This window comes from Coregonus lavaretus (assembly GCF_964263955.1).
Source record: "Coregonus lavaretus genome assembly, chromosome: 16".
In the NCBI taxonomy this organism is placed as follows: Eukaryota; Metazoa; Chordata; class Actinopteri; order Salmoniformes; family Salmonidae; genus Coregonus; species Coregonus lavaretus.
This window is the reverse complement of record NC_140003.1, coordinates 18,651,997-18,665,359: the sequence shown is the minus strand read 5'-3', so window position 1 is coordinate 18,665,359 and position 13,363 is coordinate 18,651,997. Positions and strand designations below refer to the sequence as shown.

Sequence of the window (13,363 nt, the reverse complement as noted above, 5' to 3'; positions counted from 1 at the left end):
GCCTCCACACACTCCTGGGCCCCTCTCCACCCTGCACACTTTCTCCATGCTTTCATCATGTCTCTTCTTCCTGCTGTCACCCTCTCCTCTCTCTCTCATGATGATGTTGGAAATCAATTCCTAAAACCTGGAGCCATCTTTTTTGATGTGGGGCTCATTGAGGAGACCTGTGAAAAGGTTAATTAGCTGAATAATCAGCTTAGCTACTGCTTGGCAACTAAAACTGCAGGCCTCTATGGAGTGTTTCAGACATGGTTAGGGGCTCTTCCTCTGTATTTAACCATACTGCTAGTACAGCTATAGGCGATCCAATGGATGGTCACCTGGGAAGCACATGGGGTTTTGCTCAGAGTACTCCCTGTCCCATGCTATTACACGTCAAAAAAATCAGTAATAATGCATATGGGGGTGAGGCCAGGGTGAGCCTAAAAATAAATGGCTGTCACTGTTTGGTTGATGTTGGAGTCTTCTTAGCTCACCTGCAGATGCCTCATGGCATGGGATATGGTAGGGAGGGCTTGGCTGACAGTGGGGGAGGGGAGGAGGGATGGAGGAAGGGAGGGGAGGAGGTAGAGGGAGGGGAGGAGTGGGTCAGTGACAGGTCCCAGACTGCAGTCTGGGGGCAAGCCTCATCCAGCTGACGAGGGAAAAAGCTGTCCCCAGCAATCACAGAGGAGAGGAGATGAGAGGAAATATGCTCTAATGAGAAAGAGAGAGAGACAGCAGAGCTGGGGCAGGCAAGTGTGCAGAGAGGAGGGAAGAGGAGTAAGAAAGGGATAAAAACAAGGAAATAGAAGAGGGCATGGGAACAAGAGAGAATACAGTTCTATGAAAAGGAGATGATGTATTATAGATACATACCACGCTTCTCTGTGGAGCTGAGTCGCATGCTGGCATTCACTCGTCTGTAAAAAAACTGCTCTTGGCGTACCCATGGTGAGGGCCAATAAGGTGCAATAGAAAGCAGCAGGTCTCAGCAGGTCAATGAGGTACTACTGAATCAGTGATGTAATGAAACCTTGGAATACTAATTGGCCTCAGGGAAAGAGAGAAAGTCTGAGAGATAGAGATAAGAATGGAGGGAAAAGAAGAATGTGAGAAGAGAGAACGGAGGAGTGATATTTGCTCGGTATGTGAGATAAATGCCCTGCAGCCACACAGTCAAATGCAGTGCAGATGCTTCAATAGAAGCCACAATTGTAAACAGGAACAATAATGGATTGTCTCTTGGGTTTTCTTGACACTATTCTAAACAGATACATTAATGTGTCAATTGCTGGAGGAAGGGCAAGCAGCGAGCAGACAAAATAAGAAAAAGCACTTGTGGTATTTTATGTGAACAAGGAGGCGATTGCTTGTTGATTTCCTCTGAACTGAAAATGACTCTGTCCCAACAATGAGAGATTAAAGAGACTTGTATCCCCTTTGAACCAGGACAGATCACTTCAAACACTTTCTAGACGGTTTGTTGTCGGTCATTTGAAGGGGCTCTGTTACTTTCTGCATAACCAATCCTCAAAACATAAAAATCCTCTAAATACAAACCTAAACAAAATGCTGCACAGTCCTAGGTAAAGGGAGATAGCTTCAATATGTTGGAAACCATGTATTATCCCATATGAATTAATGATATATGACACATATGACTGACTGATCATTTATAATGAGAAAACTGTTATTTCTCATCATTCTTGTCTCAAGGATTATAGCAACAATGGGTAAATAAACTTTCACTGTAGTGCCTCATCACATGGCAAATATTTGACTGATTATGACGCATGTAATTAGTTACATCTCCCAGTCCACAAAGAACAGCAGAGTTTGGTTAAACAAAGAGAAAAGGTTACAAGAATTCATATTTCATCAGCCTGTGCATGACTTTGAAATCAAGCATTAAGCGTAACCCTTCTCAGAACCGATTGTCTTTCTCATCTTTTGTGTCTAATGCCATCAGAATTTAATGAGTTGGTTGTCACATTTGTCTGCATATACAATACACTGTCATTTGTCAGACATTGGGGGCATCATTCACTGGAGACAGTATAATACATGCTCAAGGAGATCAGAGGAAATAGGATCATTCAATGTTATAAAATGTATGTGGAAAGCATATTTGCTACAGTTTTCAGAAGTGTATCAAGGCTAATGTATTATCACGCTAACCTGATTGCTGTGGTTTTGATCTCTTTAGATAACTGCGATGGCCCTTTGGTATCAAATCTGCCCCAGGCCTCATTTCAGAGTTCCTCGCAGTCCTCCATCAGTAACATTCCACACTTCTCCAAGCTCAACAGAAGAGATGGTGAGTAAAGATTAAGACCATGCTCAACGCTGTGAATAAGTACATATCCATCAGTAATAACCTCTTGATGGATTGTCAACTTCCCATGAACGTCCTGTGCAGAGTATGTTGCTTTAACATTTAATTTCCACATGTAGCTTAATAAACATAAATGATCTGTGTATAGCTGTAAATTATTTGATCGATGGATTGTAAACAACAATTGCTTGTCATTTAATGATATTGTTGTGAGCAGTTAATTGCCAGCTGTTTCCTTTAGAGTCCGCCATCTGCATTTGATCACTAAACATCAATGGCTTTCACTCACTTAAATGAGAACTTGTCAAAGTATTGATGAACTCCAAAGGCCAACCTAATTGTCCCACACACTCCATACTCCTCAGTCTGGCAAGTAGTCAATGTGATAACAACGTAGAGTTGATGGAGTTGTGCCTGACTTAAAAAATGCTCTTCACTGTTTGGCCTTTAACATAGGGGGGGGGGGGGGGGGGGGGCTCCGTAAACAATGCTTCCTTTGTGGCTGAGACTCACAGTCCCAGCCCACAGCAGCTAGGTAATGAACATCTCTGCCAAAGCTGACCTGTTTCTTCTTCTTGATAGCTGAGTAGCTGTGGGGCTTAAACACATCTTTATGGAACATAGCATACATTACAATTAGGGCTACTCAAATGATTAAAATAATTAATGAAGTTAATGGCATTAATTAATTTTTTGTTGTTGAATTTGCTCAAATTTGGCCCTAAAGAAAGAAAGCAGTTCATTGAGTTACATGCATACTATGCTTTGATTGTAAGGGACGGAAACACACAATTATTTAGGCTACATCAGAATGTTTTAATAGCATTTTCACCATAAACAACTCAAAAGTCACTGCAACATAAAGCTATTAATGCTCACAATGTTTTAATGCTTCCAATGTTTAAATAGGTCTACTCCCACTTGTCAATGTTCTTGAAGATTAACACTTGCACACAGCACCCCCCCCCCCCCCCCCACACACACACACACACACTCTTGCTCTTTCTCTCTCTCTCACACACACACACATACATTTACATTAAAAAAATGCTATAGTTTGATATACACTTTACACATTAAAAGGTACTCAGACATATACGGTAATCATGATATATGGTGTTTTCGGTACTAACTACTACAGATCATGAGCTTTTCCCAGCCCTCAGCTACTCTCAGCCCGGGGGGGGGGGGTCTATTATCAAAATACAGTAGATATATCTCACACTTTGACAAGCTTCTCATACTGTATACTGGTGATGCATAGCTTAAAGTCAGATAAATATACGTTCTACACTGTATGTAATTTCAAGCTTTGGTATCGGTATCGGAATCTCAATGCAGTCGGAGGATAGGCTATTAATCCATCTCTGCTAGCATGTCTGTTTCTCTGTTCATTTCTCTGGGAGACTAGGTCCACAGGCTAAGGGTTATCAAGACTGTGTCCATATTTTTGAGTAATGGCTATGTGTAATATAATGCTGAATACCAGACCAGAATCAAAGCCTATTGTTAGTTGCTTTTGTTTCATGTTTTACTCTCATTGTTTTTCTAAGGCACAACTACATTATTGAAGTCATTAATGGTTCACTACTATAAAGACAAGAAAGAAAAACCCTTGGTTCTAATTGTTTCCGATCCGGCTCAAAGGACTGACTAGTCTAGGGGTGTCTGAATCACCTCCAACAATGCTACATTAAACTGCTTTTAGACAGGGTTTAGACAATTGTGAAGTGCTCATGAACACATAGTAGAGTACAGCCAGTAAGTCGTATGAGGTAACCCAAATGAAAAATGCTCTATTATTTCTGTCTGACTCACAGCCCTACATAGTAACTGCCACAGTGACCAGTGACCAAACACAATCCCACTCTCTCCCACACACTCTATATTCTCTCTGGCTGGAGCTTTTAGGAAAATAAACTTTCACACTAGAGATAACTGTCTGGACTACCCATCTGTTTGGGGTTGTGTGTGTGTGTTTGTCTGCTCATGCTGTGTCACACCTAGCCATGCTAGGTCACTCTTTGCACCTTCCTGTCCTGAAAAGTTTTTTCTCTCTCTGGTCTCAGGAGTGGGAGGCTGGTCTCCCCAGGTGACAGACAGACATCCGTGGCTGCAGCTGGACCTCAGGGACAGGATGGAGGTGACGGCCATCTCCACACAGGGTCGCTACGGCAGCTCAGACTGGGTCAGCGGCTACCTGCTGCTGTTCAGTGACACCGGCCTAGCCTGGAAGCAGTACCGACAAGAGGACGGGGTTGGGGTGAGTCTCCTTGCTGATGATTTCTGTACCATGAAAGGCTCTGTTCTCTATTTTAATCCTTTAAACATTTTTGCAGGCTGCAAAGTGTGTTCAATAATATGTGAGAGCTTCAGTTCTATAACTGTCTTCTCCATGACAATGCCTGGAAGAGGCGTCAGATAAAGCTGTATCTGACAGTAACGTCAGACATACTTGGGAAGATACATAGCTAGCTAGTTTGCCTTCTACCTGTCAACTCAGAGGCACTACATGCTGACTGCAATGTTTGGGTTTGCTGAAGTGGATTTGAGTCAGACTAAAAGTATGAAAGAATGACAAAAAGTCTATGGAAGAGTGACACTGCTAAATAAGACTCTTGGCTAAGAAACATATGACTCAGTGTCTGAGCTCTCTCTATCTTCACTATGCCAGATATGAGGGAGTTTTAATCCACTCTTTCAAGTCTTTACTTAGTTTTAGCATTGCCATGAGGGACAGAGAAACAGTTGATCAAGATTCTTTGAGTCAGACCGTTTTTTGTTCATGTGGTTTGAAATCCTAACAAAGGAGGGCTTTTGCAGATGCACATACTCATCAGGCAACTATACCCCACGGACAAACATACACACATGTTCCTCTATCACACCCTTCCAGAGTGTGGAATAAGAATTGTTATTCATGTCCACTCACGATTTTAAATATTGCACTTGGCTCTCTGTCTATTTTTTTCCCTTCAGATTCAGTGTGTGAGCACAGAGTACAGGAAAACATGCAACTGTATGCCCAGTGAAAAGTCATATTACAGGAGAAAAGATTAGTTGACTTATCATGTCCATTTTTTTGCCTCATCAAAATGGATGCAGTGTCTCAACCTGGAGGTGTGAACTTTTCATCACTCACACACTCAGAAACACATGGATGAAAGAACACCTTTTCTTCTTCTGTTACAGTATGATTGAGCCCAGCTGCTGCTCATGCAGCAGTCATATAGGGTAGGTCCAACTATAGATCAACAACACTCCTATATCATGTCACTTGAAACCAAGCAGTCATAAACCTTGCAGTATTGTTGTTGGTGTGAGAGGTGTAGGAGCCATTCGATTCAGAGTAGTGGCCATAACTGTGTTTGTGCTGACAAGCCAGCTTAGGGCTCTTATGGCGCTGACATTGACACATATCGCTCCACACCCTCATCTCTCTTCATCTCCTAGCCTTTGTCACTTAACGGCAGGTGAACCTTGATTCCTCGCAGTGGAAAGTGCTGAGCGCAGGGGCTTTTTGAGTGCTTGTTGCTACACAGTTATTACTGTCATTGCATGTCTTCTCCAAAGATATGCATTTTAGACGCTTTCATGCCTCATAGGTTGTCATCTCAATAATAGTTTTCAAGGGCATAGTCTATACTCAGAGGTACTTTGCTTGGCAGAAATGCATGTACTTTGTCTGTCATGAAAGTATTGCCATTCAAAGAAAGGAATGGAAGTTGCTACAATAATGTCAACAGCCTTGTTAATAAAAAGAAAAGCTATAACTTTGAGAGAGCATCATATTTTTCTGATAGATAAACACATTTAAAAAATAGACCAAGGTAATGATGGTTATTTTTGGTCAACCATTACATAGCAGTTGAAAAATGAAAGATTTCTAATAAAATGAACTCCAATTCTCCTACGAAAGTTACATCGTAATTGTTTGATGGTTATGTATTTGACATTGAGATAAGAAAGTATTAACTTTGTCTCTAAATGATAACCTTATAGCAGAGGTCATAGGCTATTTCTGCCTACAGTGCATGTTTGAAAGGGTTAACACAACATTAATTATGTTGCATACCATCATGTTCTAAAGGTGCTGATAACCATAAGAAGGAACATTTATTTTTCATTTAACCTTTATTCCACCAGCAAATCTCATGAGGTTTGTGGTCCTATTCTCCGAGAGACTTTGCCCTTGATAAAGAAGCAGCGAATGTCACTCATTTAAACCATTGTGTTGAAAAGGTTTCCCAGGTTCAACCCACTCTTAATTTTCCATGAAGGGTTTCAGTGACTCTTTTGATGTAGGAGGGAGCACAGCACTTTTCAGAAACATTATTATTTATTTATTTTTTGACAGGGGCATCTTTTTCAGAGAATGGTATTCATTGACATGCTGCTGGTAATTTTCCCCAGGTTTCCAAGATCAAAGACAGTGAAAGGCCAGAGCAGCTACAACATTGGCCTTGCTGCATACAAATGTGGAGAAAACGGAGCCTTCGATATAAACAGGTTGTGCTTTGTTAAAACCTATGCTTTTTGAAGCCATCTTTTACCTTACGTTTTATGTCTCATGTATGTTTTGAACCTTGAGAAAAAGGTCACATAAGGACATTTTCATACATGATTTGTCATGCAATTATGTAGGCATTATAAAGGGTTTATGGAGGCTTCATTAAGCATTCAAAGTGTGACCGATAAACAGATTAACAGACCTCCCATTAGTGCTGAGTGCTGCTCCCAGGCTCTCATTACCCCTGATTGACCACATGACCAGATACATCAGATCACGTGCTCTCCCTACTTTCTGTTCATCCCTAATATCCAGCTCTCAAGTTTTCCATTACAGGGAGGCTTGAGCAGCCCACAGGCCAATCAATATGGAGTCTATTACCATGTGAAGATTGGGTGCAAGAGCATGGTCTGGCGGTCAATGTAGATCTTCTCTGGGTCTAATTGATGTAGAGTCCATGACTCATTTAGTTGTTAAGGCACAGAACTTGGGGGTGTTGCATTTATTAGTGGCCATGGATCTTCTGCAGACCAGATCCATGCTGTTCTCTGCAGTGATCCTTCCGAGGGCTTCGTTGGGATTGTCGAGGTGATCGGAAGATCCAAACTGATGCTGAGTAATTGGCGGGAAGAAGACAAACTTATCTCCATGGGTTGATATCTCTCTTGTTTAACACATAGCTTTATATTAAAGATTGATGATGCTGATGATGAATGAAAGTTAACTTCCAAGAAACAGAGGTTAACGGTTAGCTTGGATTACATTTTAATGACTATGTACACAAACATTTATACATTTTAGAAAAATACGAGCATTAATATTAAAAAAATCCCTTTTTAGATTTTGCTCATTATGTATTCATGAGTTTTTGTACTACATCGTAAATGTATTGTATTTTTTCTAGTGCATAAAAAATCCAGGAAATGAAACAGAATGTTGTGTTACTTAGTGCAGCTGAGGTGGGAATTCCGTCTGCAGCTGTTTGTCCAAGGATGTGTTCATAAATTGCCTCCAGTGTGTCAGAGTGCGCTCTGGGCCGTTCATAAATTCAAAGTGTGTCACTCTGGAGCATTCAGAGCGCACTGGACGGTCTGGCCAAGTAGTAGGGTTGATCCGAGCCTTCTGACCTCACAATGTCAGTCAAGCACCAAGAAACTCCTGAGTGGCGCAGTGGTCTAAGGCACTGCATCGCAGTGCTAACTGTGCCACTAGAGATCCTGGTTCGAATCCAGGCTCTGTCGCAGCCGGCCGCGACCGGGAGACTCATGGGCGGCGCACAATTGGCCCAGCGTTGTCCAGGGTAGGGGAGGGAATGGCCGGCAGGGATGTAGCTCAGTTGATAGAGCATGGCGTTTGCAACGCCAGGGTTGTGGGTTCGATTCCCACGGGGGGCCAGTATAAAAAATAAATAAATGTATTCACTAACTGTAAGTCGCTCTGGATAAGAGCGTCTGCTAAATGACTAAAATGTAAATGTAAATGAAACTGGCTAAAGTTGGCTAGCTTACTAGTTACTTCCAGAAACAAATGAGAGAACACCTAACTCTGACCATTTTACTCGTCCTAGCAGAGCTGGTTAGACTGTTTTCATGTTATCAAAAGGGTTAGTGACTGTAACTGTGCTGCTGGCGACTATTTAATTATGTTTTTTGCCGACGTTTACTGACACCTGTCATATTCAACGGGTATTGGGCGTTCATAAATCCATAAATTATTCTGCGCTCTGGCACACTCAAATCGGAGTAGATAGCCAGAATGACTTTACGAACACACCCCAAATCAACATCTGGCAAGTATTTGTGAAGTAGTAGACTTCACAAGTAGCTCAGCTGGTAGAGCACGGCGCTTGTAACGCCAAGGTAGTGGGTTCGATCCCCGGGACCACCCATACACAAAAAATGTATGCACGCATGACTGTAAGTCGCTTTGGATAAAAGCGTCTGCTAAATGGCATATTATTATGATTATATTATATGATGATATTGCTCCCTATCTGGTACTTTAACTAGACCCATAATGTCACAAACTGGCCCATTAGCTGTTCTCAAACAGGAATTAGTTGTTCCCATTTCACACATGCAGAATATTTTTCAGCAGCAGAATTAACAATGATTATGGTCCATAGTCTCTGCAATGTAGTAACTTCCTAGTTTAGCTAACAACTAACTCAAAGTCTTCCTGACTTCAGAGTATGGGAAGGCTGCATGATGTTGTAGGCACGATGCAATCGATAATGGGGGCTGTGCTATTTTACTGATTGTTTCTCCTCTGTGTCTTTCTTTCTGACTCAAACACCCGCATGTACAACCACACACAGCCCCCCGAGTGCCCCTCCTTTCCAATACAACTGTTGGATTTTCAAATCCAAACAACCTGAGGTCTCAACCCCGCAGGAAATATTTTTTGGGGGAGAGAGAACCAATCAAACAAATGGAATACTCCATTTACAACGTCCAGACTAGTGTGTCACAGCTCTCCCTTGCTGTGTACCATGTGAGTCAGCCAGCCTAGTAACTTCCCTGCATTTTACTAGTTTTCTAGTTTTCAAATTATGATGACAGTGTCACGATCGTTGAGAGACGGGTCGGACCAAGGTGCAGCGTGAAAAACGTACATGTTTATTAACTCAATAAACATAAAACAAAACAAGAAACAACGTAATGTGAAGTCCTCAGGCTATACACATACAAGCCTAAACGGAACAAGATCCCACCACTGGTTTGGTGCGGGGAGCAGGTAAGGGCCGTACCGGACTGTGGAGCTGCACTGGAGGTCTGGAGCTTAGAGCTGGCACAACCCGTCCTGGCTGGATGCCCACTTTCGCACGGCACGTGCGGGGCGCTGGCACAGGACGCACTGGGCTGTGAATGCGCACTGGCGACACAGTGCGTATCTCCGCATACCTAGGTTCCTCAATGAACACACGCTCCTTTTGTTGCCTGACCAGCTCCTCTCTCCGTGCCTCCACTACTTCCTTCTCCCTTTGAGCCTCCTGTAGCGCCTCCCTCTGAACGGATAACTCCTGCTCCCTCTGAGCTAACAGCCCCTGTAACGTGGTGGCCTCCTCTCTCAGACTGCTCCAGTTCTTCTCTCTCTCTCTCTCTCGCCAATTCTCCTCCAGTGAGAACTCCTCCGGGAGCCCCCACGAGTTAGGGAACAGAACCTCATCATCGTCGTCATCCTCCGACTCCTCCGTGTAAAACTGTTCCCATTCCTGTTCCCATGGTCGTAGGGACTCCAACTGGAACCCCACCGGGTGCAGTGGTCGGGGCTCTTCTCTCTTGATTCCCGACCACCCCTCTAGCCCCCCCAAAATGTTTTATTGGGGTTGCCTCTCGGGCTTCCTCAGCGGTTGGTCCCGTTGTCGTTGATCCTCTCTTGCCAGGGCCTGTACCTTCGCCCAGGGTCCTTTCCCAGCGAATATCTCCTCCCATGACCACCATTTGCCCACCTGTGACAAAGCTATTCGCTCCTCCTCGGCACGCTGCTTGGTGGTTTTGTGGTGGGATCTTCTATCACGATCGTTGAGAGACGGGTCGTACCAAGGTGCAGCGTGAAAAGCGTACATGTTTATTAACTCAATAAACATAAAACAAAACAAGACGTAACGTGAAGTCCTCAGGCTATACACATACAAGCCTAAACGGAACAAGATCCCACAATGCAACGTAGGAAATAGGCTACCTAAGTATGATCCCCAATCAGAGACAATGAGCGAAAGCAGCCTCTGATTGGGAATCACACCCGGCCAAACATAGAAATACACATTCTAGATCCTAAACATAGATATACATAACATAGAACTACAATAGACATTCACACCCTGACTCAACAAACAAGAGTTCCATAGGTCAGGGCTTGACAGACAGGAAATTGTAATTGCTTTCACTGGGGATCTTTTAGGAGCGTCATCAGTTTCTCCTTAGATCCTAAGAAATATGCTTTTGTTGTGTATTAGTAGTACATGTTTGGTTAATGCATCAATTTGTTTACTTTAATGTCTCCATTGTTGTTGTGAGTCAATATTGTTTCAATGGCTGTACTGAGGATAGCAAGAGCTTGAGTCTGTAGATATCAATATGGGAGACAACATCCTTTCAAATAAATAAATATTTACTTACATAAACAGAGTATACAAACATCTCATCAGATCACAGCATTTGTGATTATTAGCTCGTATTTAATCCATATCAGAGAATGGCTAATCATATATCAGTATTTACGAGTATGTCTTTGTTGCATTTTTATCTTCAGTTTCTGATGCTTCAGACAGAAGCGATGCAACATGTAGACGTACTGTGATGAATGATGAAATCATATTTTCTCAAAGTTTCTGTCCCAGGTGCTATTCTGTGTTTTCTTCCTCATTGAACAGAGTAAATAATAGATTGTCTCTGATGTTTGCCTATGTGCAAGTGTAGCAGAGCATCAGAGACAGTGGAATGAAGAAGCGCTTGGCGTAACCCCCTGGGAGAACTTGGCTGCCTTTGCCTCCCCTGTAAGCCCGGTAACCATGGCACTCAGGTGCTCTTTGTGTTTGACACATAGCTACGTCCGCCCGGCTCAAGGGACCACACAAAGCATCTTTCTGCAAGGGGAAGGAATATAAGTTCAAGCTACTGTACTGTAGCTAAAAGAAACACTGGGGCATTCTTTTCTAAAACTGGATACATCTTCCTTTGTTTAATGTACTGTTCGTATGTTTGTTTTGCATCGAGTGAACAGTGCTTCAAAATAGTAGAAACTATCCTTAGAGAGCTTTCATATCCTTTCAAATGTCTACGTGACATGAGAAGATGTGCCATTTGCCTATGTTGTTACAATATATTGTCTTATAATTTTGTTATCCTAAATTCTCATATAACAGGGGAGTGAATATTTTACCCTAGGGCTTGTGTGCAGTCAGCTGACGTGTGTGACATTAGGGACCTCATCACAGTAGAGGAAGAGTAAAGCGTCTTAATGAATGGGGAGGGAGGCCGTTGGTTCAGGAGTCGATAAAGGAATAGAAATAATTAAGTCACTGTGGGGTTAGTAGCTGTTTATGTGGACAGTGACTAACCTAAAGCTCTGTGGTCCAATGAAGATCTTCTGTCCCCTCAGGGTTCCAGCCAAAGACTCTGGTTCACATCTGCACAGTAATTGGGCGGATGTGTTGTCGCCATTTTTTCAGATCTGGAATAACAAGGGTTGTTCTGGGACAGGGTTTAGTTTCCATTGTGTGCTTTAAAATAGATCACTCTTATGGGAGAACGATGTTCCTGACATGACGCAAGATGACTGCTGGGGCTTTTGAAAAGCAAACTGCAAAGCTTGAGGTCACTGTCCCTGCTGAATCACCTTTTGTACATGTGTTTCCAAGGTTACACACACCATGCATTCATCCATTTCAGTCCAAACACCAAACAAAAAATGTGTCTTAAGTCTGCTGTATATGACTCATTTGAGAGAAAGAGATGCCATTCATGATGACGATTTGTATGACCTTCAAGGGCCTTGATGTGTTTGAACTGTAAGTATATTGCACAGAATGTTATATAAAAGGGAAACAATCATTGTTCCATTACAACTCACTTTCTGTAACTGAATAGAGTTTAACCATGATTCTTGTAGCCAACAGGGAGACATGCAGATACTGCCTCTGGGTCTTACCCAGTTCAACACAAACATTTGGGCTTGACAGTTTGGTTTGAATCAATATAAGTCATTTCAGTGCTGATTGCCTTCATTTTCAAGACACAGAAATGTTACAAAGAGAAAATGACTGATCAGTATGGCATGCCTATGCTATTGATGTAAGGATTTAAGGAAGATTATCTTTGACCCAAATGACGCGAGATAACACTGATAAATCTATTCTATTGAATTATTATCTACTTTATAGGGAAGGCATTTTGTTGTATGCTATTGATGAGATGATTATGAAATGCTAAGATATGTTGGACATAAAGGGGAGATTTTAATATCAAGAAATTAGATGGCAATAAAGTATTGCATTTGTATATTACAGTCATGGGGGGGGGGGGGGGTGTTGGCGGGGAGTGCCTTGAAAAAATATATACTGTATATAAATAAACAAATCCTGCTATATAAATCCTAATGAAAGGGGAAACAAAATCCAATATTATGAAAGCTGACACTTGCTGTAGAAAACAGAAAAGGGAAAACAATGATGAAATTGCACCATGCAGGGTATAGTTTATGTTTCCAGGCCATTCTAATTCAAACAGAATACTAATGGTGGCTTCATGCAAATGGAATTGTAAATAGCTTTTGCCATGTTGTTATTCATATTGTGGTATCAAAGTGTTTTAATTAAGTAAAACAGTGTGCACAGAAGCCACAGTACAACATCGCAACATGCAGGACAGAATCTGCATGATTATGAATTCACTGTATGGGTGTCCTTAGTCTCTATGTAGTGACTATGATATATTTGCATACTATGTGGGTGTAGGCATAGGTGTCTAAAGACCCTATGACACATGCGTGGAAGGTGTTGTAACTAAACACCTATTGCACAGTTGAGAACT

General features: G+C 42.2%; 1 protein-coding gene across 1 annotated transcript in view; it reads left to right on the top strand.

The window, feature by feature from the left end:
• The window catches only part of LOC311143726 (contactin-associated protein-like 5), a gene marked incomplete at its 5' end in the record, with an annotated part of 128,797 nt that overhangs the window by 20,617 nt on the left and 94,817 nt on the right, over positions 1-13,363 (top strand). The window contains 2 exons of the mRNA XM_084179599.1: positions 2,192-2,302; positions 4,390-4,583. Coding sequence (XP_084035725.1) covers positions 2,192-2,302; positions 4,390-4,583 — 305 coding nt within the window. The remainder of the gene's footprint in view (positions 1-2,191; positions 2,303-4,389; positions 4,584-13,363) is intronic.